General features: G+C 62.1%; 2 protein-coding genes across 5 annotated transcripts in view; one reads left to right on the top strand and one right to left on the bottom strand.

Annotated features, from left to right (window-relative positions):
- Nucleotides 1–1,021, top strand: part of FREY1 (Frey regulator of sperm-oocyte fusion 1) — a 2,529-nt gene extending 1,508 nt beyond the window's left edge. For all 3 annotated transcript variants that reach the window (XM_056347375.1, XM_056347377.1, XM_056347376.1), the window contains 3 exons: nt 18–91; nt 205–416; nt 979–1,021. In XM_056347375.1, coding sequence (XP_056203350.1) covers nt 18–91; nt 205–341 — 211 coding nt within the window. In that variant the 3' untranslated portion in view covers nt 342–416; nt 979–1,021. The remainder of the gene's footprint in view (nt 1–17; nt 92–204; nt 417–978) is intronic.
- On the bottom strand, nt 666–24,966 carry MAPK8IP1 (mitogen-activated protein kinase 8 interacting protein 1). 2 transcript variants are annotated; one of them, XM_056347364.1, is made up of 12 exons: nt 24,862–24,966; nt 17,426–17,531; nt 10,656–10,880; nt 7,230–7,311; nt 6,130–7,005; nt 5,444–5,519; nt 4,241–4,413; nt 3,852–3,961; nt 3,596–3,715; nt 2,557–2,627; nt 2,104–2,202; nt 666–1,679 (listed from the first exon to the last, which is right to left on the bottom strand). In XM_056347364.1, exons 1-12 carry the CDS (start codon nt 24,945–24,947, stop codon nt 1,607–1,609), a joined length of 2,097 nt encoding a protein of 698 aa, XP_056203339.1. In that variant the 5' UTR covers nt 24,948–24,966; the 3' UTR covers nt 666–1,606. The 2 variants fall into 2 exon arrangements, with proteins under 2 accessions (XP_056203339.1, XP_056203340.1); XM_056347365.1 differs by lacking the exon at nt 24,862–24,966 and adding an exon at nt 19,468–19,585.

Genomic DNA, 24,966 nt, shown 5'->3' with positions numbered 1-24,966 from the left:
CTGGTTTTCCTCTGCAGGGCCAGCTACTCCATCCCTGAGGACTTCTCTGCTCCCCTCGAGCTTCCGCAGGAACACTTTGGCCTGGTGGATGGTACAGCAGTCTCCTCACCCCTCTGAAACCCCTTTCCATGCACAACCCCTGTGGTTGCCCTCAGCCCTGTGAGCAGCCCCGGGCTGAGCCCCGTCTCTGTGCTCCACCTGCAGATTACGGCATCAAACCCAAGCAGCCTCGCCTCAGGACGCATGTGGCCCAGAAGCAGCCGGCAGGGCTGCGCAGAGCTGGCAAAAGCAAGCGTGACGAGCTTGATCTGCTGGAGTACTACGACGATGCCCACCTGTGAGCCAGCGTGCCCCTGTGCCCACTGCAGCCCAGCGGAGGGGACACCCCTGCCTGCCCTCCGCTGCTGCAGGACAGTGTAGGTGGAGGAATGGCGAGGGGGTGGGGGTGTAAGGGTATGCCCCGGGTTGGGTGGGGACTGGAGCCGAGGACTTCCAGAGGTCCCCTTCCGACCATTGTACGATGATCTCTGGCTTCCAGGGACTGCAGACTGGGGCTCTCAGACCAAACCTGAGAAGCTCCAGTTCCCCTTGGGGGTCCTACGGGGAAAGAACGAGCCAGGGGCCAAACCCACGGCGGTGGGACGCAAACAGCATGGCAGCCCCGCTCCATGAACCATCATATTTAATAGTTGTTGCCATCACAGCAGATCCAGCTGAAGCACAGCGACCGCTGGCTGCAGGGTCGAGACAGGGAGAGCTCTTCTACCTCCCCGGTGCTCTGCACGGCTTCCCCGCAGGCTTTAGCCCTTCCCTGCCCCACCTGTGGCAGGCACCCAGCTCTGCACAGGGGCTGAGCCCCACTGCCAAGGGGTGGCCCAGCCCTGCCTCCACCTCTGCAGCTGGGGAAAGGGGGGAAAAGGGGCAAAGAGGGTGTAGTTACTGCAGGGAGGTACAGGGGGTATTTTTCTCTCTCCACAGAGCACGGATACAAGAGGGACAGGGGGGCAGAGGCAGGGGTGAGCTGTCACAGCTCAGCCTGGCTCTGGCAGAGGAGAATCCTGGGCCTCCCTTTGTCATCTCTGCCCAGCAGCCTTGTTCCCCAGGGCATGGCCTGCCCAGGGCAAGCCCATCTCCCAGGCAGGAGCCAGCGCGTGGTCTTGTTTGCTCTAGCTGCTGTGTCTTCATACTGCGCGAGTCCGACTCTGCCACTGCATTAAAAGTCACCCCAAAGGGATGTGACGGGAAGCTGGGCCATGGTCACAGGGAGGAGATGCTGTCACCCCAGCCTGCAGCAGGAAAGGGCGCGAGCATGCTGCTGCTCCCGCCTCCACCGCTCACAGGCAGGGCACCCAGCGGGTGCTTTTTCAATAGAATAAACTAAGAGTATTTTGTACAATAAACACGATTTGTCCAGCCCTCCCCCCTCCCTTCCCCCCAGCCCCAGCCTGAGGAAGGGGAGTCACGAAAAGAGGTGGCGCTCCGTGCCCCGGGAGCCCTGCCCCGGGCCCACTCCTCCTCCAGGCTCAAAGCAGCTCTTGTCCATGCACGACACGGGGAAGGGGCACGACCGCAGCCCTGACTGTGCAGGAGGTGCCTGTGCCAGCCCCTACTCCAGGTAGATGTCCTCCGTGGGGCACGTGTACTCCACATACTCCTTGTAGAATTGCTGAAAAGCCCTCCTGCAACACAGCACCGGGCAAAGCTCAGCAGCGTCCTCCCCGCGAGGCATTTGCAGAGCCCCGCTTCTATTCTCACCCTCACTCCCTCCTCTGCGGCCAGTGTGACCCCCAGCCCCCGTCCCTCCTGCGTTAGCACCCAGAGCTGCCCCCAGAGCCACAGGGTCTCCATCCTTGCTTGGATCCCCTGCGCAGCACATGACTTCCAGCCATCTGCCTGCGAAGCGCTGCGCTGGGACGTGTTCCAGCACTGTCAGGAATATGCTGCCCCTAGCCCTGTCAGCCCTGGCTCCCGCCCCAAGCCTCTCACATGAGGGAAGAGGCGCCAGCCTGGGGCCACGGCCAGGCCCCACACGTATGGGGAGATGGCAGGACTCAGCCTGGCTGCCTCGTTCCTCCTGCCTGGCAGGAACGCGTCAGGACTCACCCTACAGACTCCGCCAGTGGCTTTGTGGACTCCTCTGAAACAAAGACGTGGCAGGCAAATCTGTGGTCAGCAGGGTGCTTGGTGATGAATCCAAAATATCTGAGGGCAGAGAGAGGGGAGGTGACTAGACCAGCAGGCACAGGTACTGCAGCATCCCCAAGGTGTACCCCCTCCTTAAGCACAGGGGTTTGGGACCTGCACCCCCCACCAAAACCTCGTGGCCACCAGTTGCCACGACCCATGCCCAGCACTGGGACGCAATTCCCAGCCAAGGCTGCTTTTGCATGAAGCTGCACCGCTGGGCTCACAGGGGAATGGCAGCCTGCAGGACCGGGTCGCTGGGAAGCCTCCCCTTCCCTCCCCAGCCCAGTCGTGCTGCCCCCCAGGAAGGCAGCAACGCCTCTGTGCTGAGCTGCAGCATCGAGAGCCACCCTGCACCTCCTCACTACTCACTTGTTGTTCTTTGGATGGTACCCACAAAAGGAAATGTTCTTCAGCTGGAAAAAATGGCTACACTTGTTTACCTGGTCGGGGGGAGAGAGAGAGAGAGACTGTCAGAACTTTCCTCCCCACCACGCCGGGGGCAGCTGGGCTCTGGCCCCTGGAAATCTGCACTGGGCCTCAGCAGTGGAGCCCGATCCTGGGCTGGACCGGCAGCGGTTTTGGGATGGCCCCAGAGCACCTGCACGGAGGGTGCTCCTCCAGGCAGCCCCGCTGGCTCCCACCCCAGCTGCCCCCACAGGTCTTCCTTGGGTTAGGCTGTGCTCAGGCTACAGGCAGCGCTGCTGCTCGGCCAGCACACGCAGCCCCTCTCCCTCACAAAAAGGCTCTCAGGAATACCAGCAGGTGGAAGGTGAATGGATAACTTAGAACTAAAGCCATTCAAGCCTGGACGTTCAAAGGGTCCCAGCCGAAGACAAGAACTTCTTTATATGACTTTAAAGAGCAACTGAATTGATGGCAACCCCTAGATACAGGCAAGACTTGCAGAAACCCCAGCCCAGCTCTCTGTCACGGCACTCAGAGCCAGGAACTACTCCTATCCCACAGCTGCAGGGCAGATTTCCCTCTGCCCCGCGCCTCGCCGGGCATTGCTAGACTGCTTATGCAGAACGCTAATCAGCAGCCTGCTCTAGCCAGCTAAAGGGATTACAGGGCAGATCTGGAGGACACCACTCAAAATAGCAGCAGAAAGGTTTAGGAGCAGCTGACAGATTACCAGTACGGCTCAGCTAGCAGCATCCCAGCGCAGCGACGTGCTGGGCAGCTGCAAGGGCATCAGCTGGCAGTATGACCCAAAGCTGGGATCCTGTGAGGGGTGGGGGACCAGGATGGTGGGCCCACAGCCCCGCTGATCATGTTCCTCACCCTCAGGTGTGGGGTTGAGACCCTCAGTTTTCATAGGCAAACATGACCTGCAGCAGAGCGGGCAGGAGCCAGCTCGCAGCAGCAGCCGGGGAAGGGCCAAGGCGAGCGGGGAGCGGAGCACTACCTTGCTGTGCTCCTTGGAGTCATCGGCTTTCACAGCAATCTTGACCCCACGCACGCTGATCTCCAGGACGCAGCTGGAGGGTGGGTTAAAGTGCACAGTGAGGCGGCGTGTGGTGGCAATCTGGGGGAGAAGACAGAGAGACAAAGCCCTGGGACTCATGAGCAGTGGGGGTGGCTCACCCCTTCCCCACGGAGGCTCTGCCCTGCTGCCAGGAGGAGCAGGCTCTCCTGCTCCCACAAATGGGGTGGGACGCTACCTTCTGCATGGCCGCACACAGCACGTCATTGCCCTTGTGATAGGGAACCTGCACCGAGCCAAGGAACTTCACCCGAAACTGGTCCACCCAGTCGCTGCTCTTGGCCAGAGCTGGAAGACAGAGCACGCAGCGGGGATCACCCCCAATGACCAGGCACGTGGGCTGAGCTCCACCTCCCCTTTCCATATTCCCACCCTGGCACATTTCCCTGCCCAGGGAAAGCTTCCTGCAACACCAGGTACCGGCTCCAGCATCACACTAGAAGCCGCCCATCGCTCCCTGCCAGGTGCCCAGCTTGGTCCTCCCTCCACCCCCAGGCTCAGCACCAGCCTCCACTCGGTGGAGAGGAGATGGGGGGACATCACAGGCTGCATGCAGAGGCTTGGTACCTGTAACATGGTCTGGGTCCTTGGTCACCTCGATAGCGTAGTAGGCAGGAAAAATGCCCCGGTCACCCGTCCGCATGTTGTAGGCTTCATACCAATAATCTTCTGCCTGCACCTCCACCAGCAAAGGATCGTCCACCTCCAGCTCCAGCTCATCCGCGTGGCGAGGCACAAACCTGGGAGGAGAGGCACTAGCACCTGGCCAGCCAGCACCACTGCCCCTCTTGCCAGCACACTGCTGGGGCAGGGGGCATTGCAAACCCCACCGCCCGCCCAGGCTGGCAGTGCCCTGGGTTGTGTAATTAGCCACGGTGACCTGAGACGCTTTATCGGGGCAGGTTTAGGCTCAAAAGGTGGCAGCATCCTGGCCCCTAAGGCAAGGGTATCCCCTATCGCCCCACTGTCCTGGTTTTGCCTGGGATAGTTAGTTTTCTTCTCAGCAGCTGCTACTCTGCTGCATTTTGGGTGTCGTGTGGGAAGGATGCTGACAGCACCCTGATGGCTCAGCTGTTGCCAAGTAGCGCTCACCCTAAACCAAGGGCTCTTCTGTGCTCCGTGCACCGCCAGCGCAGGGGCACAAGGAGCTGGGAGGGAGCAGAGCAGCACAGCCGACCCCAGCTGGCCAAAGGGATATTCCACAGCACAGAATGTCACACCCAATATATAAACTGGGGCAGCTGGCCAGGGGCAGCCGATCGCTGCTGGGGGACTGGCTGGGCATCGGTCAGATGGGGGTGAGCAACTGCACTGAGCATCACTTAGGGGTTTTTTTGTCTTTTTTTTTTCCCTTGGATTTTTTTCCTCTCTCCCTCTCCTCTTCATTACAATTATTATTATTGCTGTTATTTTTACTTTATTTCAATTATTAAATATCTCTTATCTCAACCCACGGGTTTTACCTTTTTCCACTTCTCCTCCCCATCCCACCTGGGGTAAAGGAGGGGGAGTGAGCGAGCTGCCACATGATGCTGAGCTGCCAGCAGGGGTTAAACCACAACAGCCACCCACGCTGCTCCCAGAGGTCCCGGCTGCCCTTGGAGGTTTTGCCCTCACAGCAGCCTGAGCAGGGCATGAGCTACGGGCAGTGGTTTGGTCCCCAGGGCTTCCCACGCTGGAGAGGCTGGGCTTTGGGATGGCTCCACCGCGGTGGGAGGGCAGCACCTGCTTTCCAGAGGCTGGGGACACCGCTTGCGCCCGCAAGCTCACCTGAAGACGGCACGGTGGGTCTGCTCCTGCTCCTCCCCGTTGATCACGCAGGAGAACAAGCCAAAGGACTCTGCACCTGGGGACGAGGGCAGAGGGGGACGTGTCAGCCCCGCAGCCCAGGGAAGGACAGGCTGCTGAGGCTCCCGGGGGGCAGCTCGGCCGAGACGAAGCCACACGGTGCCACGGCAGAGGCAGGCACGGCTACAGCTGCCGTGTTGGTGCTCAGCGGTCCCCACTGGGACCACAGCCTCCCTGCGCCAACCCACGCAGCCATGGCAGCTGGTGGCACTGGCACTGTGGGACCAGCCACCCCATGGGAAGCCCTGCCTGCCGGGGCATGCCACCAGCCCTGATGCTCCTGTGGGCTTGGGGAGGACGGTGGCACTCCAGGAGGGATGCTGTCCCCCTGTGAGACCACCCAGCCTCCCCCTCAGCGTGGCCACACCTCGGGTTAGCCAGAAAAGCAGCCTGAAGCACCTCTGGCCACCCCCGCCTGCAGCTCATAACGCTTTTCCAAGCCCCCCCAGCCACCAGGGACAAAGCCACGGGCCGCAGCAAGCAGAGCTGGGGCCAGTGTCCGCTGGTGGCTTGCCACCCGAGCGTGCCCTCAGCCTAATACCAGGGACGGGCAGGGCTGCCTCGGCAGGTGGCCACCAGCCCACCTTCCCCCGGTGCCCAGCACTCACTGGAGGAGCGCGCCCGGCCGCTCATGAAGACGTTGAGGAACTTCTTGGAGAAGTGGATGTCTGCCTCAGGGGTCGAGTCCTCGGAGAGGCAGACCGAGTCGCGCTTCAGCGCATCCTCCTCATACTCCTCACCAATGGCCGACTCGTAGGGCGAGGAGATGCAGTTGTCGTAGACAGTGGCCGAGTCACTCTCGTCGCTGTAGCCCGAGTAGCACTGCTTGAGGCTGACCAGCTCCAGCTGCACGTTCTCGTCCACCACCAGCGTGTATTTGACCGAGTCGTAGGAGAGGGCACTGGTGTCCGAACTCACCGAGGCTCTCTGAAGGTTGTGCCCTGGCCGGGAGCCACTGCTCCCACCACCGCAGGTGGCCCTGTGCAGGTTTGTCTTGTCAGGAGAGGACATGTAGTCCAGCACCTCATCCTCCTCGCTGATGGAGGGGTTGGTTTTCCCTGCCAGAGCCGAATAGCCAGAGGTGTCGATGTCGGAGCTGATGGACATGCGGTTCTCACTGGACTGAGAGAGGAACGGCTTGTCAGTCTCCAGGGGGTCCGAGTTCTTCTGCACGGGCGTCAGGTAGATCTCCTCCGTGGCCTCCAACCTCACGTCCGTCTGGTAGTGGATGCGGTCCCGGTGGGCCTCGGGGCCCCTTGCTGTCACCACCACCACGCTGGCACCATGCGGTGGGGGCCGGCTAGTGGCCTGGTGCTTCTCAGGTGGCCGGGACGAGGCAACGCAGGCAGGTGCCATCTGGGTGGCTGCTGTGCGCCGGCACGGGCTCTCTGTGGACGTGCCACGGTCTTTGGTGGAGGTTGTGCTGTTTTGGTGATTGACCTCATCACTCAGGCAAACGTGGTCGTGGGGAGGGGTCTGCTCACCTGGTGGGGGAGGAAAGCGGCATTGTCAGCCCCCAGAGGGTGATGGTCCCTGCCAGGGAAGGTGGCCAGGGATGCCACACAGACTCAAGATGGACATGCAAGATGGAAAACATCCTTGTGGGATGTTCCCCGCAACCTTCCTCTCTGGTACCACTTGCCTCAGGCTCTTGAGAGCCACGGAAGGGTGCAGGGAGCTGCCCCTGGCCAACAGCCCAAGGACTCACCCGTTTTCAGAGGGGATGACGACCGGGACACCCGCTCCTGCCAACTGTGCTTTTTCCCCAGAGAGTTGTTATTCAGAGTGTCCTGAGGAGAAGAACAAAGCCGCCTTGTAGCCCGAACAGTAAACAGCGCGTGGCACGGCGGTGGCACCCATCCCTCCCCGAGTCCATAGTGCCCAGCTCAGCTCCCTCACCCCCTGGGCACATGGTGCTGCGGGGGACCCCCCTGCCGGCCCCACATCTCACCACGCCACTGCTGTGAGAGCTGGCGCGGTGGCCAAAGCGGGGCGGGCAAGGGGCCAGCCGGGAGGCAGACAGCTTGGTCTGGATGGTTGCACTCATCCACCCTGGGGAGACTTGGCTGCAGGAGCCCACGGATGGACAGTCCCGAGCCAAAAAAATAAATAAATCAAGACCTGAGCCTGCCAGGAGCCCGCCTGTGCTGGGCGGGCGTGCCCGGGTCCCAGCCCCCTGGCCCTGCCTACCTCCCAGCCGCCCAGTGTTATTAACTGGGGGAAGCCCCACGGGCCAGGGGCTGTGCTGCTGCCCAGCGGGGAGCCCGATACTGGACAGATCAGTGCCTGCTACTGGGGTCACCCCTATTGAGTGTATATGGGGGTATACATATGCACACACGTATATTTGTACGGATACATACCTATACATGCACACAGGCACGTATATGTAGTTCAGCAGCAGACATCAATCCTGATCAGCTGGAGAGAAGAGGCAGGACCAGGCTGCCCACGCTCGGGCGATTGCTGCAGGTGCTGTGCCCTGCCTGCCTGGCCCGGGGCGGCCGGCCATGCACGGGGCGCGTGCACAGGGGAACGTGCACTGCAACACCCGGGACCAAAGGCCACCAGGTCCCCTCTAACAAGGGCTCTCCCGCAGACAGGGGACATGCCCTCCCCGCCTGCCTCAGCGGGGCACAACATCCCGCCTGCTGCAGCCCCAGCCGGGGTCCCCATCCTCTCCTCCACCCCAAAAAGCCCCCCCGGCCGCCTGCCCCCAGCCCCTCCTGCGGGGCACTGACTGGCTCTTCCCTGGCATTCTCCACACCGCTAGTTTTTGCTCAAGAACTAAGCCCCACTGGGACTCCCTGGGTTTTCGCACGGCCTTATCACCAGCCCGCAGCTATCACCAATGGGGCAGGAGCTGCCTCATCCTTACTCTGCTTCCGCACCTCTGTGTGCTGAGTGCCATGGGGCCAGCACAGGAGCCAGCCAGGCTGCCTGCACCGCAACGCAGCCGGCAGAGCCCACCCATCCCACCCATCCCGCAAGGCTGGGGCTTTGTAATGCCCAGCCGGAGGGCAGCAGCATTCCCAAGGTCTTAGAGGATGAACCTAGCCAGCCACAGCAGCTGCTTCTTCCCCTCTGGAAAGTTGGGGATGCTCCTCTTGCTGTTTCCAGGCCACCTGCCTGGGATGATGGTCACAGAGAGCCCAGTGGCAACCGAGACCTGACCAAGCTCATGAGGAGGGGCTGGAGGGGAGGGTGGGACGGTGCCTGGCAGGAGGAGGCTGGAGGCACGGCAGGGCTGCCCAGGTGGGCCTTCAAGAGGGGATGCACGGCCACAGTCACCTGCGGGAGGATGGAGCTGGGCAGGCCAGGAGGGCACAGGAGGGTCTGGCGCAGGCAGAGGCAGTTCTCAGGCTGATGCCCAAGGGATGCCCTGCACACCCTGTCCTCTCCTCGGGGCACTGCACGTGGGCAGGGAAAAACTGCCTTTGGCTAGAGGTAGCCATCCTGAAGGGGCACCCCAAGCACCTTTGAGCCAGCCTGTCCCTCACTAGATGCCACCGAGAGCATGGCCCTCCCTGGCCAGCTGTGCCCCGGCCCTGCTGGCCCCTGGCTCCTGCTGCCAGCTGTGGCGAAGCCCCCATCTCCCATTCCCTCAGCCTTGCCTGTGGCACCCAGTGCAGCCCCACAGCCCCCACCATGCCCCTGCGAGGGGACCGCCAGCTCCCCCTCCCCAGCCCACCACCTCTGCAACCCCCTCTGCCCCAAATGCCCCTCCAAAGGCCTGCTGCCACCCCTGGACATTGGTTGGGACCGGCAGCCTGGGAGGGGGGCCCTGCTGTCCCCCACCTCCCCAGCTGGATGTGGCTGCCACGTGCCACTTGCTTCTCGGGGTCCCTGCACAGGGTGGGACGAGGCTGTCACCGTCCCCTTGTCCATTATGCTCGGTGGGGCTCCCCCCGCCTCCCCAGCCCTGCTGTCTTTGTCCCCAGTGCCAGCTGCCCCCAGGCGCCCATCCTGGCTCCATGCCGCCTTCTTCTTCCTCCTCCTCCTCCTCCTGCCTGTGGCCTCAGGCAGAGAGCTGGCATCAGCTGCCAGTAGCTGGGTTGCTGACACCCAGCTCTGACTACTCCCCATCTGTCACCCACAGGGACACCTGCCCCGCACTTCATGCTCCTCAGCTCAACGTCACTGCACTGAAAATCCTCCTACTTGGCAGAAGGCACAGCTGAATGCAGGAGGGTGGCAAAAATAGCCCTGCGCATCGCGCACCTCGTGTGGCTCCGCGAAGTTTGCAGAGGAGATGGGGCAAAGGGACCCCAGCCCTGCTCGGAGGGTGCGGGGCACCCAGACACGCCTGCCCCGTGGATGGCAGCAGCCCCATGGCTGTGTGGGCAGGCAGTTTTGGGGAAAACCATCCAAAATCTCGTACAAATCTGAGCGTGAGTGAGACAACAGACCCCCCTCGCCCTCCCAGCCACCATTTTGGGTGTTGCCGATCTGTCTTTCAAATTTTGCACGGGGCACTGACATTAATACCGCTTTTGCCTGCTGCTCGGGAGGGGAGGCCACTGTGTCCCCAGCGCCGGGCATGGGGTACCCGGTGTCACCATCCTGCCCGGGGCTGGCACTGTCCCACCCTGGGACAGCTGGAGCCCAGCCGGCTGTGGCCAGCAGTGCCAGCCCCGTGGTGCGGTGCCCCGTCCCATCGCTCACTCTCCATCCCCACAGGGTCCCTGCCCCGCTCCCCCCTGCCCCACGGCTCTGCCGGGGCACAGCTCGGTCCTGGCCCCTTCCCTCTCACCTCGACAGTGGCGATGGAAGGTCCCACCAGACCCCTAAGCCCCCCTATCCGCCCGTCAAGCGCAGTGCCCAGGCAGGGGGGCCGGCCCGGCAGCGAGCGAGCACATCCCCGTGTGCCCCCGGTGCCCCCCCCCCGGCCCGCTGACCGCTCCCCCGGCTCCGCAGCAGGGACCGGGCTGCGCCCGGTGGGGGGCAGGGACGGCGGGGACGGCGGGGGGGGGGGCCGGGACACTGCCGGGCATCGCGGGGAGGGGCAGCGGAGCCTCTTCCCTCCGTCCCTCCAAGACAAAAGCTCCCGGCGCAGGGAGCATCCTCCCTCCCCCTCCCCCTCCCCCTCCCCCTCCCCTGCACGCACTCCCCCACCCCCCCGGCCCAAGCTCACCTGGCTGCGAGGCACCTGCGGGAAGAGGTTCAGAGTTGTGGGTCGCTTCGGCCTGTAGACCTCGGTGGTCCCGGCCGGGGGCGGGGGCTCCTTCTGCAGCGGCTCGGGGGCCGTCTGCTCCTCGGCCGCCGCATCCCCCGCCGCGTCGATGAGATCGAGCTGGAGCATCTCGGCCTGCAGGCGGCTGGGCTCCCCGCGGGCCGCGCCCGGCCGGCTCACAGCGCCCTGCCGGGTCAGCGCTGCCGTCAGCCGCGGGGCGGGGGCCGGGGCCGGGGAGCGGGGGCGGCGCGGCCATCGCCCCCGGCGGCCTCTGCCCTTTAAAGGGGCAGGGATGCTATTCCCGCCGAAGGACGCCCCTCTGCCCCGGCAGCACCGGGCCGCCCCCCGGCGCGGGGGACACCCCCATCGCTCACCCGGCGGTGCCCGTGGGTCCCGGCGCGCAGCCGCGCACGCCCGGGCTGGCTCTGAGCCGCCGAACGGCCGCCGCGGCAGGACGACCCCCCGGCCGGGCAGAGGCCCCCGCCGCCGGAGGCTCTCCGGGGGCCAGCGGGCTAGGCAAGACCCCCGGCTGCCCCCCCGCCGAACGCTGGGCCGGGGGAACGGCTGAGGGCCCTTCCAACCCGGGCTGCCCTAGACACGGTGCTTGGGGGCACGGGTTAGGGGCGGGCTGGGCAGTGCTGGGGTAACTGGTCGGGCTCGATGGTCTTAAAGCTCTTTTCCAACCTCAACGATTCCATGGTTCTATAATTCGATAATCCTTCCTCACACGGCAGACCGTGTCCTCGCCCCGCTCCTGCCCTGGCACCAGGGGCCCATACAAGCACACACCATCCTGCTGGGGTCTGGCCAAGCGCTGCCTAGGTGGGGTTGCTCAGACCCTGGCCCATCACACCCAAATACCCTCATGGACAGAGAACCCACCACCGAGCCGGATACCAGCACCCGCGCCGCACTACTACTACTTTTTCTCTCTCTGGGGTTGAAATTGTCGCTGCACACCAGGGAGAGGAGGCAGGCTCCTTCTTCCCTGCAGCCGTCAGGCAGCCAGGGACAGGCGTTACGTCCCCTCAGCCTCCCCATGCTGAACAGACGTTTTCTCACACACCCAGCATTTGCACTTCTCGGACCTGAAGCCATGCTGAAGGGATGCCCAATGAGCCGGCATCCCAGGGCTGGCTCTCCAGTCACCCCGTCGTGGCGGCTGTGCTCTGGCCAGGGGCAGCCCCATGCTCCCCTTGCGCCCTTCACTCCTGAAGCAGGGTGGCCACCGTGGCCCTCGTGGCTGGTGAAGAGGCACTGATGTCCCTGTGTGGCTGCAGGTGTTTAAAGGTCAACAGTTTCCTTCCCAAGCCATCTTCCTTGCAGTAACGGGAGCTTGCACATGCACAAGGTGCTGCAGCCAGCAATAACGGCTGTGGCTTGGCGTTAGCGAGTCGAATTCCATGGTTAGCAGCTGTTTGTGGGGACTGGAAAACTCCCATCAGTGGGCAGAGGTGGAGAATGGCGTTTTTTTGCAGCCGGCACTATCCATGTCTCTGGCTGCACGGAGGATGCCCCTTGAGCCGTGGGAGAAGCCCCTCCAAGAGCTCTCACTGCCACCAGCTCCTGACCTGCTGGACTGAAGGCAGCACAGGCATGGCTCTGACAGGCACAGCACGAACTTTCTCACGGGGGCTGTTTCACCCCAGTGTCCCTGCTGCAGTCCTGGCAGGTGCTGAGTGAGCCCCGGGAGGAGCGCTGCCATCAACACCCGTCCTCTTGAGGCTTTAAACATTTAACTCCCTTGGTTTTAACACTGGCCTTCCCACAATAAGTTCAGTGTTTCCGTGGCACCAGTTATCAGTGGCAAATCACACGGACTTTAACAAGGAAACCAAGGCACAGGAAAAGAACTGGGGGGAGATGCCAGTAAAGTGGTTTATATCTAGCCTGGGTAGGTGTATTTGAGTCAGCTGGTGACGTTCAACCTAGACTGCCAATGACACTGCCTCAGTGACCCTGTAGCTGTAGCCAGCACAAGGAAAACTCTCAGAGGAAGGTAAGTCCCAGAAGGATGCAGAAAAGCAAAACAGTACTTGTCTTGAAGACAAGCGCACCCTAGGAGGGATGTGCCATCCCAGGTTCAATAGCTAGGAGGGAACTACAGCCACTGCAGGTACTTGTTAGTGGCTGGTAGCAGGACAAAATGATTTTGAAACCACAGAGCAATAGCTGACCTTACCATCTGAGTGGGACCTGTGGTGACTTGCAAAGCGAGAGCAGGGACTCAGCCTTGGGAAGCTTTTCTGACTGGAAGGATGCTGCCTTGGGAGCTCTCTAGGGACAAGTTAATGTCACCTAAGGCCAGCTTGAGAACACTCATGCCTCAGCACAGACACAATGTTGAGGTGACTTCCCAACGTCCTTTCAGCCTGTCGGAGAGACTAGGGCGTGTGGGAGAGCAGTACCAGTGCCCGAATCTTGCAGCAGGATGTGCACAAGTTGCACACCCGGACCCTGATGCAGTCACAGGGAGGCTCACACCTCCATTACAGAGCCAGCCCTGGGATGGCCGTGACACTGGCTTGCTCCTGCTGATGCTACCTCCAACCTGCACAGCACCATCCCAATGGCAAAGAATCCCAGTATCCAATGACTGGCCTCTGATGGTCCTGATGCTGTGGTCTGTGGGCCCTGGGGGGACCGGAGCAGCGCGAGCCTTGCTGCAATTGCAAGGTGCCAGGAGCACCCCTGGGAGCACCAGTCTAGTCGGGGGAACCGCCTGCATGGGGGCTGCCGCCGAGCCCAGCAAGGGACGGGTGCTGCTTGCTTCCCTAGGAACCAAAGGCTCTTGCAAGAGGAGCGGGTGATGTGCAAGGCGTTGCTTGAGTGACCCTGGTCCATACCCCATATGGTTGAGCAGGCAAAAGGCCTGCTCCCCAGCCCCTGCAGCCTTCCCTGCCAGAGGAGCGGCAAAACCTTCAGCTGGGAAAAGCATTTTATGAGCATGGGCAAGCGAGGGGGACCTGCTGAGCAGGTGTCCCTGCTCCCTACCCCCCAGCCGTGACTGCTTTGCTCCCTACCCCCCAGCCGTGACTGCTTTGCTCCCGGCTTCAAAGCTCCAGGAGCAGCCTCTCTGCCCCCAGCCTGGCACAGCCACAGCCGGCGATGGATCAGAGGCGGCTTCACAGAGCAGCCTTTGAAAAGTCAGCAGCCGCCTCGCTGCGGCATCCTGTGCTCCCAGCCCCCGGGGGGGCTCCCCCCCACTCCCCACAGCAGCAGGTTGGCCGGCTCCTGGCAGCTGCTCCCCCCTTTGCAGCGGGTCCCGCCGACCTGCCCAGGGCAGCTGCTGCCAGCGGTCAGCGATGGTGAACGGCAAGAGGGAGCAGTCCTCTCATGCTGGAAAAACAAAGTAGGCTTTTTTTCTCCCCTCATGGTTGGTTCAGGCCTTTTCATGCAGGCTGTGAAGGCTCAGCACAGCCCTAAACCAGCTCCTTTCCTTCGGGCACTCATTTTTATGCTCTCAAGTATTTCCAAGAAGGGTATTTCTTACGTTTTGGGGTTTTTTTGTTTTGTTTTTTTTTCTTCATTCCTGCATTAACCATTTTCTGGAGCTCCTAGAAAACAGATGAGGCACCGAGCCTATAATAACTGCAGCCTGGCTGTTTGCTGGGATCCATCTTGCTGAAAACAAGATTCATCACACCGGGTTTCCAAGCCACCAAACCGAGGTCAAGTCCAAAGCAAAGGCCTCGTGCTTCTGTCACAACTGTTCCTCTCAGTGCGCTGAAGTGGAGCACTTGCCCCCGCTCCCCCCAGCCAACCCCCTGCCCTGCTCTTCAAGAGCCCTGAGGGCAGCTCTGCCTCTCCGCTGAGCCCTCCTCTCAGCCCACCCCTTGCTTCACTCCCGGTTTTCATTCACCTGCAACTTCTTGTTGAAATTACAGATTTTTTCAGCCACGCTTGGAGTTATTCCTCATTCTGGGTACATGCTCTTCCTTCCCTGAGGTGCCTGGTCTGTGCACGGTTCCCTCCTGCACAAACATCAGCCTACACGTCCTCGCAGTTTCTCTGTGGCTTAGCCACTATTTTGGGAAAGCTGCTAAAATAGCCCACGATGAAATCATCTTTGTTTTTCCAAGACCAGAAAAAAGCCTCAACCCCCACCTCTGGGTGCTGACCTCTGCACCGGCCGCCCGTTCCTGCCACGGGGTTTTGCCACCCAGCATCTCTGCCAGACCCCCTGCAGCGCCAAGGTCACCGGCTGTCCCCGTGCAGCAGCCACCTGCCCAGCCCTCTGGCAGGGTCTGTCCCCTCACTCCCTCCTGGTGCTTTCCTGCTCACCGCAGGGTTGCTGTGCCTGCCCACCTCTCCGGAGACCTGCCACCGAGTCGGGAAGCTTGGATGCCCCCAGCCCCGCGGGTCACCACGCTCCCCAGAGCCTGCATTCCCCCTTCCCCGGCGCTCTTCCCCCCGATGTGATCTGGCAAGCCTGCAGCTCTCTCTCACCCCGCATCCCTCACTCCATCGCCGGGCTTTTGCCAGGCGCCTGGCACTGCAGGGGCAACCGGGGCCAACCTTCCATCCTACGTACCATGGGTGCTCTGCGGCACCGGGAGCTCACCATGGGCAGGGCACAGCGCGGGGCCGGCGTCGGGCTGCCTTGCCAAGCCAGCCATCCCCACGTGATGCAATTAGCTGGCTGATGCCGGCTGCGGGTCATTACTGATTTGCTGGCCCCCGCACTGTGCAGACCCGGCCAAGCTGCTCCCTCTGGGCCTGGCTGCTTCCATCAGGCAGATCCCACAAGCCCATCGCTCCGAGCTCGCTCCAGACGGCAGTTGGGTTGGAAAGCTCCCCAGGTCGCGCCTTCGATGCTTGGGATTGAAAGCCCCTCATCACCATTGCTGTCATCACTTTCGGTTCTGCTCCTCAGGCAATCCTCTGTGCCCCATATAAACCATTCAAACGTATTTTTAGTAGGCATTTAGTAGCCATCTGAGCGTGGCAAGCTTCTTCCTTTGCTGTGTTTATGAATAGCTCCTTGCTTCCCCGGGGGCAGTTTTGTACCCCCCTTCAGCCCCGGTGGACCCTCTGTGCACTCAGCCGTCTGTGCAAGGCAGTCCTGAGCCCCAGGGACGGCGTGGGGCTCGCTGCTGGAGCCCGAGAAAATCCTCTGCCATGGGTCAGGTCTGCATCGCAGTTCAGGGATGCAGAAACCCTCCGGTACACTGTTTTCAGTGGGTGAAGCAGTCTGTTTTCCCTCGACCTCAAGGAAGGGCCGCAGCAGCTGAGCTGCAAGTCCCCCCCTCCACCCTTACCCTCCCTGCCAAACCTCAGCCAAGGGCTGGCAGTCCGTAAAATAAAAACAAATCCTGTCCTAAGAGCCCGGGAGAACTGGGACAGCTGATGGGAAGCACCAGCAGCACACCCAAAGCCCCTGCCGGCCTCACCTACTGCAGGCAGGAGGATCTTCCCAATGCCCTGCCCTGGCTGCGGCTGTGCCCTCGTGGACCCCCAGCACTGGGTTTGCTTTTGGGTTTGCAAAGATCAGTGTTATCTCTCCTCCAGTGTCATCCCCCCTTCCTTCGGCGTACGCAGCCCATGAGCCCAGGCTCTTCCCGTCCTAAGGTCCTGGCGCAGGAGGCGGCGGTGGCCGGAGCAGAGATGTGGAGCAGTAGCCTCATCTCCAGGAGCAGCTGAATTTCTGCTGGGAAGGTCCCGAATTAGACTAGGAGCACAGCAGGACGCACTCACCTCCCAGGGATGAGGTCTGCCTGTACCCTCCTGCCTGCAACGAGGGATTCCCAACATCACAAATTCACTTTCTAATTTTAAATCTGCGACAAATTCCTCTGCTTTTCCCCTCCTTGCTGGGTCGTTAGCAGTTTTGCAAAGGAAGTATTTCTCCTGAGGGATGAAAGGATTCTCAAACCGTCTGGTTGCTCCTCCAGCATTTGCATCCTTTTAGCATGAAACACACTGGCAAAATGCAGAATCCCTCATATTTCCAAATCCAGTGTAATTCTCAGTTTACCTCCACGTTTCTGTCCCCACGGCCTTCTTGGGCAGTTTGAATACTGGCGTGAACCCTGTTGGGGTCTCCACAACATGCCCTGAGGTACTTAAGGTGGATGGGAGACCCGCCTGCAGCATCTGCACAGGCTTCACAGCTCCTGGTTTTATTTCATCTGCTGCCTGCTGGGTTCAAAGCCACCTCCTCCAGCCCTGTTTCACCAGCCTTCAGGTCTCCTGCCTCCTAAAAGCCTGAGGACAGCTCTTGCTAAAGACAGCTAGCAAGTCAGAAGGAACACCGAGTGAGCAGAGGAGAGCTGCCAGCCCAGACACACCTCCAGACCCAGGGATGCACATCTTACTCAGGACCTTTGGTGCCACCTCACACACATCCTTGCTTCCCAAGGATGCTCATCGGGTGCCAGAGGCTCACTGGCCATCCCTCTCAAATGGGAGATGTGCCCCTGCTTGCGCTCAAAACCCTAGGCTCATCCCTGAGGAACAAACTCAAATCCCTCCAGCACAGTGGGAACCAAACAGCACCGGCTTTGAGGTGCTCTTCTGTCCCTTGGGTCTGGCTGGCTCAGAAAGGGTCTGTGCTGTGCGGTGGTGAGGCAAGGGCACTGCCGAGCAGAGGGGATTAGGGTCGTGGCAAAGGGCACCTTGAGGAAGCATCACTGGCCTGGGGACCTGGTGGTCCTACATGGGAGCTGATGGTCCTGCCAGCCCCACCAGCACTCTCTGCCCATCCCCATCCCTGTCCCCATCCCGCTTACCCGGGTGGCCAGGCTCTCCTTGCAGTGCAGGCTGATTCCACACTCATCAGTGATCTCAGAGAGGTCTTCATCCTCAAATTCCTCGAGGCTGATGTCGTGGGTGAGCCTGGAGGGAGCGGAGATGCTGTGATCACCCACTGCACAGGCAGGGAGCAGCACTGCCCACCCCAGGAGAGGCTCTCCCAGTCTTTACTGGGAAGAAAGACTGGGAAGGGGGCTCCTTCCAGAAGGCATGGGTCTGTGCCCACCAAATGGCTGGGCTTGGCATGGTCTGTGGCGAGGCAGGAGGAGTGTGCCCCACACCAGCCTCTGCCTGACCAAAGACAGTAGGGATGTGCAGGTGGGAGAGCATGGGACAGCCAGCCCTGCCAAGGAGGTTCAGCTCCCACCATCCAAGGGAGGCTCCCGGGCTGTCCCAGCTGGGCACAGACACCCAGCGGGGTGAAGTCTGGGGTTACAGCGAGGGGACAGCTGGGGGTCCTGGCAGGGCACAGCGGGAGGATGGACCTGCCGGGACAGGTGACCACACCAAGACCCACAGACCTCGCCAGCACTGCAGACCTGCTGGCCATGGCACCGCCAGACCCCGAGTCACGGCTGGGAGGGATGTCCCAGCCAGGTGCCTGCAGTAAGAGAGAGCAGTGAGTCCCTCCACCAAAAATCATGCCCTGGGATGACCACGGGCATTCCTGTGGCCATCTATCGGTGCTGCCTGCATGGCCTCAGGGGTCCCTCAGGGCTGGCACCCCACAGGCTTGTTACACCCCTTCAGAAAGTTTACAGAGATATCCTTCTAGTGGCTGGAAACGTGCTGATGAGCAGGCTCCTCGAGTGCTTGCTTGTGTCCCCGGGGGGGATGGCAAGGTGCTCCTGGCTCTAAACATTTCTCTGTGGTGGTACCGCAGTGCTCTTCACACTTATTCATTACCACAGGGGTAAGTAAAAGAGCCCAGCTCAACAGCCCTCTGCCAACCGATACAACCCCACCACGTCCAGTCTGGGGCAACCACGGGCACAGCTCTCCATGCTGCCATTCCTGTTTGCTCCCAGCTCCTTGGGTTGGGAGATGCTTGGGGGAAAAGCGCCGCACTGAGCCCATCACCCTTCTCTGACTTGGTCTGCACCGCGGGGAAGGAAAGAAAAGGGGATTTTGCGGCCTGCAAAGCTCCCACCCTCGCTTTAAGCATTGCTCACACACCCTGGGGCTCCATCCCAGCAGCGGCACCAAGCTGGTGCCACCGAGTGGTAACACCTCCTTTGTCCCAGCTCCCAGAGCCGGGAAGGAGCAGGAGAAGCCCACGGGGGAAGCAGCACCTCCCCTCCATGTTTCTGAGGACCCCCCCAGCGGTGGGCTCCCACGGTGAAGGTGGCCGGGAACGATCACGCCCATGGGGGCAGCACCCACAAGACACATGGGGAGGCAGGGACACAGCCTTCAGCACAAGGTGGGGTGTCCAGACCCCCCTTGCCCATCTGCTGCTGCCTGTGGGAGGGAGGGAATGCAGAGCAGGAGGCTCATGACGAGCCTTCAAAGCACAAATTGATTTCTTCTCTGGTTACGTGGGTCGCCAGGGTGGGACATCATCAGCCACTAATGCTGGGGGCCTCGGCACGCCAGGGCCGCCGCGGGGTCCCAGCCGGAGGCACAGCCTTGCCGAGGGGCTGGCAGGGGCTCCCCGGCTCTGCAGGGGCAGCTGGGAGGGGTGGCAGTGCCCCCTGCTTCGGGGAGGGGACAGGCAGCCCTGCCCGCGTTCTCGGGGATGGGGAGATGCTGTGTGGGTGCCCAGCACCAGCCCTGCCTGCAGATGCTGGTGCGCGACAGAATGCGGCCGGCCGCCTCTGCCGCTCCAGCGCCCGGCTGCCACGCAGCTCCCTGCGCAAGCCGGGAGAACTTCGGGCTCGACTGGGTGCCAAGTTTGCTCCTGTCCTGCAACCATCGCTTGCAGAGAAGGGTGACATGCCCAGGGGCGAGGGGCTGCCCCTTGTCCCCCTGCACGCCCCTGGGACAGCCCCCCCTTCCCGAAGCCCAGCCGGTCCCCTACCATTTCTCCCACTGATCTTCCAGCCAGCTCTCCTCCTCGGTGCTCGACTCCATTTTCAAGGGCAGCTGCATTGAGGAGGACCCCCCTTCCCTGGGGTACACGCTCCCACCCCAAAAAAGACCCCCCAGGCCCAGGGCGAGGAGGAGGGAGGGAGATGACGACTGAGCCCCGGGTGCCCGCTGCCTCTCCGCCTGCCCCGTCGCAGTCTGTGGCTGCCGGCACTGCTCTGTCTCCTCACTGCGCAACCTGGGGAAGCTCATTAAAAATAGATGGAATCAGCTGTCCTGGAGGGGAAAAAAAAAAAAATAACCTCCCCAGCTGAGCCAGTGCCAAGTCCCTGCACTCTGCCGGGGATGCTGACTGCCTCTGCCTGCCAGCCAGCCCGGCTCCTGGTCCTGCTCCAGCACCCACGCCCCAGCACCCGCAGCGGGCACCCCGGCACGGACACCCGCACCACCCAGCCTCTGGTTCCACCTGCCCTTGCGGCACTGCTGGCCACGCTGGGGCTGGGGGCTCTGCCCCGCTGGCAGGTGCATCCATCCAGCTCCTGGCTGGGCAGAGCGGGGCTGCGCGACGATGCCAGGGCCAGAGCGTTTCCAGCACGGCAGGACTGCTGCTCTCCCGGCTGCGCTCCTCGAGCCGAGGGCAGTGAGGGCAGCTCCTGCGCCCAGGGAAGCCCAGGCCCAGCTGGCACAAAGCAGTGCCAGGAGCGATGCCCCTTCCCCACCTGGCCCCCAGCCCCGCTCCCGCCTCAAGCAGGGCTGCCTGAGAGCTTCTGCAACCCCCAGCCCCCGTTAGGGCCAGATAAATACCAGGTGAGCTGCTCTGCCAGCTCCCACCCCTCTTCTGCAGCTGAAGATCGGGATCTTTCCCAGGAGGGGCTACTGGGTGTTGGCACGGTGGCCTCAGGTAATCCCCCACGACCCTTGGAGCCACTTGCCACTCACCGTGACCCTCCGTGGAGTTGTTCACCCCTCACCCCACTGGGATGGAGCCAAAGCAGCTCTGGGACAGAGGTGCCCGTGCCCATTTCAGGACGGGGGACAGGGCATCCCCCACCCCACCAGCTGCACATACACTGCTCCAGAACCCAGTGGGGTTGCACCCCGCTCCCCCCTACTGCAGGTTTGTCCCCCTGCCCCTCGCTGGCACCCACCCCAGCAGCTCTCCCTGGCCCCCCAGCCCAGGGGCTATGAGCGAGGGGTGCATCTCCCATCGGCCTGACCAGCACTGCCGGCTGCCTGGGACGCAGCTTGGCCCCTGTCCGGGCTAAGAGCCTTCCTTGTGTCTCCTAGGAAGCCCTGGAGCACCAGCTGAGCTAACCTGTTGCTGGCTCTCCCTGTCAGTGCCTTGCCACCAGCCAATGTCACTCATGATACTGTGTTCGTTGTCTCTCAGCTCCTCGATAACTGTATCCGGGGCTCCATCTTCCCTATCAGCTCTGCCCTGAGGCACCTCATCTGCTGGAAACCTCTTCGCTTAATGTGATGAATAAAGAAATCTCTATTGCTGTGTTACTCCTGCCTTTTTCTCACTCACATGGATGCTCCAGGACTTCCTAGGAGATACAAGGAAGGCTCTCTGCCACCTGCCCCACCCCCCACCAGCTCCCTGTGATGGAAACACCCCTGCCTTTCTCTCTTGCTTCTCAAAGAGGATAAAAATACCAACAAAATGAAACAGAGAGCTCAGCTCAGCTCCACCATCAGCAGTAAAAGTCTGAGCAGGACCTACACGGGTATTGTAGCCAACCTCCCTCTCCAGCAGCAGCAGCCGAGGCCTGGCTGTGTGATGCTGCAGGTGGGCACCGTGGCACCGCAGGTAGGTGGGAGGTTGCCCCCGGCTGAGGGGGGTGAGCCCTGCCTCCGCGGAGGTTACAGGTGTGTGCTGAGCGGCACCTGAGGCTGGCAGCCCTGCCGAATGCATGAGAACTGATAAACTCATGACACCCTGGAACAAGGAGCAAGGGAGCACACGTGGGCGCATGAGGGGGGGCAGCTGTTACCTGTCCGCAGCAGGAGCAGCCCGATCGCAGCCCCAGTAACAGCCTTGTAACCAAGCCTGGCTGCTCTGCCTCCCTCGGCTCCATCCTGCCAGGAAAATGGGGACTTACGGCATCTCCTCCCCAGCCCGCTGCCACTGTGCAGGACTCCCCATGCGGGGACCTGGCCAAGGCAACACGGCATGATGGAGCTGGGGGCTCCAAGGAGCCCGGCTGCCCGGGTCCTGCCCCGACACCGCTCCCAGGCAGTGCTGTGTGCGAGTCCTGCAACAAGCGGCAGCAGGAAAAACAGTGCTACCCTACACTTGGCTGGCCCTGGGTTTTGTCTTCCATCGCGAGAGCCACAGAGACTCTTTTATTTGACCCCTGGAGAAGGCACCTCTCTCTTTCCAGCAGAAGACATCCCTTTCATCTCCCCCCCCCCCAAGAAAGCAGGAAGCCCCGCTCTGACACCCAGCTCATCGCCTCCAAACAGGCTCTTCTGGCAGCTCCAGGTGAGCACGGCAGGCACACAAAGCAGCCCATAGTGCCAGGATTGATTTTTGCCCTCAGCCTGAAGACCCTCCTTGGAACTTCCCAGGGAGATGGAGGGGGCTTCTCCCCCCATAGACCTCCTCCCCTCCCGAGCCCCCCCCAGTGGGACAGGAAAGGGCTGTGATTTCCCACAGGGCTCCCCAGGGAGTGGGGTAGCCCCCTATCTCTCCTGACCCACACCAACAACTCCCTAAGGATTTCCATCCCTAGGAGCCTGCCTGCCCCAGCAGCTAGGTGGATGCTCTCTGCCTTTATGAGGGAAACAGAAGGCAACAGAGATCGGTTGCTGGACCCCCACCTAGGTCCCAGCTACCTGAGAGCTGTGCACCGGGGGGCAGCGGGGCAGGCAGTATGGCGAGTGCTGCAGGGCCCTGCACCCCAGTTGTGCCAGTCCTCCCTGCCCCTCTTATACTGGCCAGAGGGACCCCAGCCCCAGAGAGCCCCTCACAGGAAAGCATGGCCTGAAGCACCAGCAGAGCTGCTTGGCAGGGCAAGGAGCTGCAGCACGGTGTCCCAGAGGGACGCCAAGCAGACCCACGCAGCCCCGGTCACAAGGCTTTGGGAGGCTGAAGGACAGCAGAGAGGCTGGATGAGAACAACTTTTTTATTGCTGTCTCCTAAAATGCTGCTGTTCTTGTCATGGTGAGCAGCCATCTCTGGAGGTCCTCCTGGCTAAAGGAGGGCTCACCTCACCATGCTTCTCCTCCCACCTCTTCTCAGACAAAACCAAGCCATCACCAGCAATGAGGACACGCCAGCCCACCAGCCCTAGCCTCTTCAAAGCTTCAGACCCCTGCCCATCAGGCTTGCTGGCCAGGACCAAGTCCTCTCTTGACTCAAGCCAACCGATCACCCAACGTGTTGTGTGGTTTGTGCCGGCGTGTTGCCTCTTTGGGAGCTGGAAGAACAGGTGAATGTACCAGAGGGCAAAAAGCTGCAAGACCTCATCGTGCAGGCAGCAGGCTGGGGCAGCGCTCACGCAGGACCTCACCACCAGCCGCACACTAAGCCTTCACCCCAAGCCATGCTCATCACTGCTGGCTCCAGCTCGGCCACGGGGGATGCCCCCCCACTGAGCCCCCACGGCAGGGACGCAGGACCAGCACCCGAGATGTGCCATGTAACCCAGCCTGCAAATATTTCACAAGCAGGGCTCCCTCCTCACACGATGCTCCCCACACAACACCACCTCTGGGTTGCCAGACCGTGCCCCACACTCGGGAGCATCACCGGCATCTCCTTCCGCTCCAAGGCTCACACCATGAGCTCGGCACGCAGGGAAGATCTTGCACCCGCCGCCTGGACTCGCCAGCTTTCCGCATGGCCTCCCCTGCCAAGGTGTGTTCTTCCCTGGGGCACAGGCTCCTTTTCCAAAGGTCTGAGGCACGGCAAGAAGCAGCACCTCATTCGCTGCCCTCCCGGGACATCACTGTTTGCTGGGGAGCAGGAGGGTGCCCAGGGGACAGCCACTGCATCCAGGACGGCAGTGAGCCTGGCCCTTCCACGGGGCTGGAGCCGCTTGGCAGCTCAGCCTCTGGCTCCTGGTTCAGCGGCCAAGCTCCTTCTCCATGGTGGACATTTCCAGAGGCAGCATTTCATGGCTTGATTTGCAGGGTTTACCCAGCCATGTTGCAACAGCTCCTAGCAGCTCTCGCAGGCAGCGCTGCAATAGGAGGCAGCTGCCGAAGCCCTGGAACCACCCGGTAAAGGGGCTGATGGAGTGAAGCCCCTCAGGGGTAGATGGCCTGAACACCACCATGGCTCGGCTGCACCTGCCGGTGGCCTAGCAGGGACCCACTGGTCCCCAAGCCCCCTGGCTGGTCCCCAAGCCCCCTGGCTGGTCCCCAAGCCCCAGGGGCCAGGGCCTGCCGGAGGCAGCCGTGAGCTTGGCTGCGGCCCCAGGAGCAGACCAGTTCCTCCTTTCCCTCCCCAAAAAATCTCACCGCCCAAAGCAGCCGGCACGGCCCCCCTCTGCCCAGGCAGCTGGCCCGCAGCACCCCTGGGTGCTAGTGGCAAGCAGAGAGCAATGGCTGATGCTGGCACAGCCGCCAGAAGCAGCGAGCGAACACCACCGGGCACCGCACCCGTGGGCAGCGGAAGAGCTCCCTTACCCAGCGCATCCCTGTCCTGGAGCCACTGTCAGTCAGGGGGCTCTGGAGGGTCCAAAGCCCCCGGCCATCCCTGGCCTGGCCCAGGCCGTCGGACGGCCCCATGACCAGCCTCGCTGGGTTTCGGGGGAGACACAGCCCCCTGCATCCCAAATCGATGGGAGCGCTTGGTATTGCTGGGTTGCTGGGAATATCAATTCTGGCACTCTCCCACTGCCTCCCTCGGGGTTCCTGGTTCGCGGGGGGGGGGGGGGGGGGGGAAGCGGGAACGCCTGGGATTTCTAGGAAAGGGCTAGAAAAAGGCTTTCCTGGGGGTGGGGAAGGAGATTAAGCTTTTTTTTTTTTTTTTTTTTTTTGTGATGATAAGGTGGTTGAAGAGGAGATAAGGCAGGTAAGGGTGTGGGGGAGGGGGACATAGGGCCAAGCAGGGGGCTGGTGGGAGCTGCTGTGGTATATGGGGTGAGGGTCTCATGGTGGGGTGGGGGCTGGCTGAAGCAACATATGGGGTGGGCGGGCTGGGCAGCGATGGGGGGGCTGGAGTGATGGATGCGGTGGGGGCTCAGCGGTGCCGGGGTGGGGGGCAGCAGGGATGCGGGGGGCAGCAGGGATGCGCAGGGAGGAGGCAGAAGCGCTGGAGGCGGCGGGGGCCCGGCCGTGCGATGCGGGGGCTGCAGGGATGGGGAGCGCTGCCTGGGGCGGGGGGCAGGGGCAGCCCCGCGGGGGTCCCGGGGGTCGGAGGGCGGCCGGTACCTGAAATTGGGGGGTGAGGCGAGGTGCAGCCCCAGGAAGGGGGAGGAGGCGGGCGGGGATGCAGCTCCTTTCTCTCGCTCCGCCATTCCGTGGCTCTCTCCATGC

Source organism: Falco biarmicus, chromosome 7 (genome assembly GCF_023638135.1).
Source record: "Falco biarmicus isolate bFalBia1 chromosome 7, bFalBia1.pri, whole genome shotgun sequence".
NCBI classification, from domain to species: Eukaryota; Metazoa; Chordata; class Aves; order Falconiformes; family Falconidae; genus Falco; species Falco biarmicus.
Note: the sequence above shows the minus strand (reverse complement) of the source record. Positions and strands in the feature narration are given on the sequence as shown.

Bases quoted from the DNA above. Each gene is read 5' to 3' on its own strand.
- MAPK8IP1 (XM_056347364.1), bottom strand. From the start codon at position 24,947: ATGGCGGAGCGAGAGAAAGGAGCTGCATCCCCGCCCGCCTCCTCCCCC. The intron at 7,312-10,655 runs GTGAGCTTGGGC...TCTTCTCCTCAG, and splicing joins CGCAGGTGCCTCGCAGCCAG to GACACTCTGAATAACAACTC. The intron at 3,962-4,240 runs GTACCAAGCCTC...TCTGTCTTCCAG, and splicing joins GGACCCAGACCATGTTACAG to CTCTGGCCAAGAGCAGCGAC.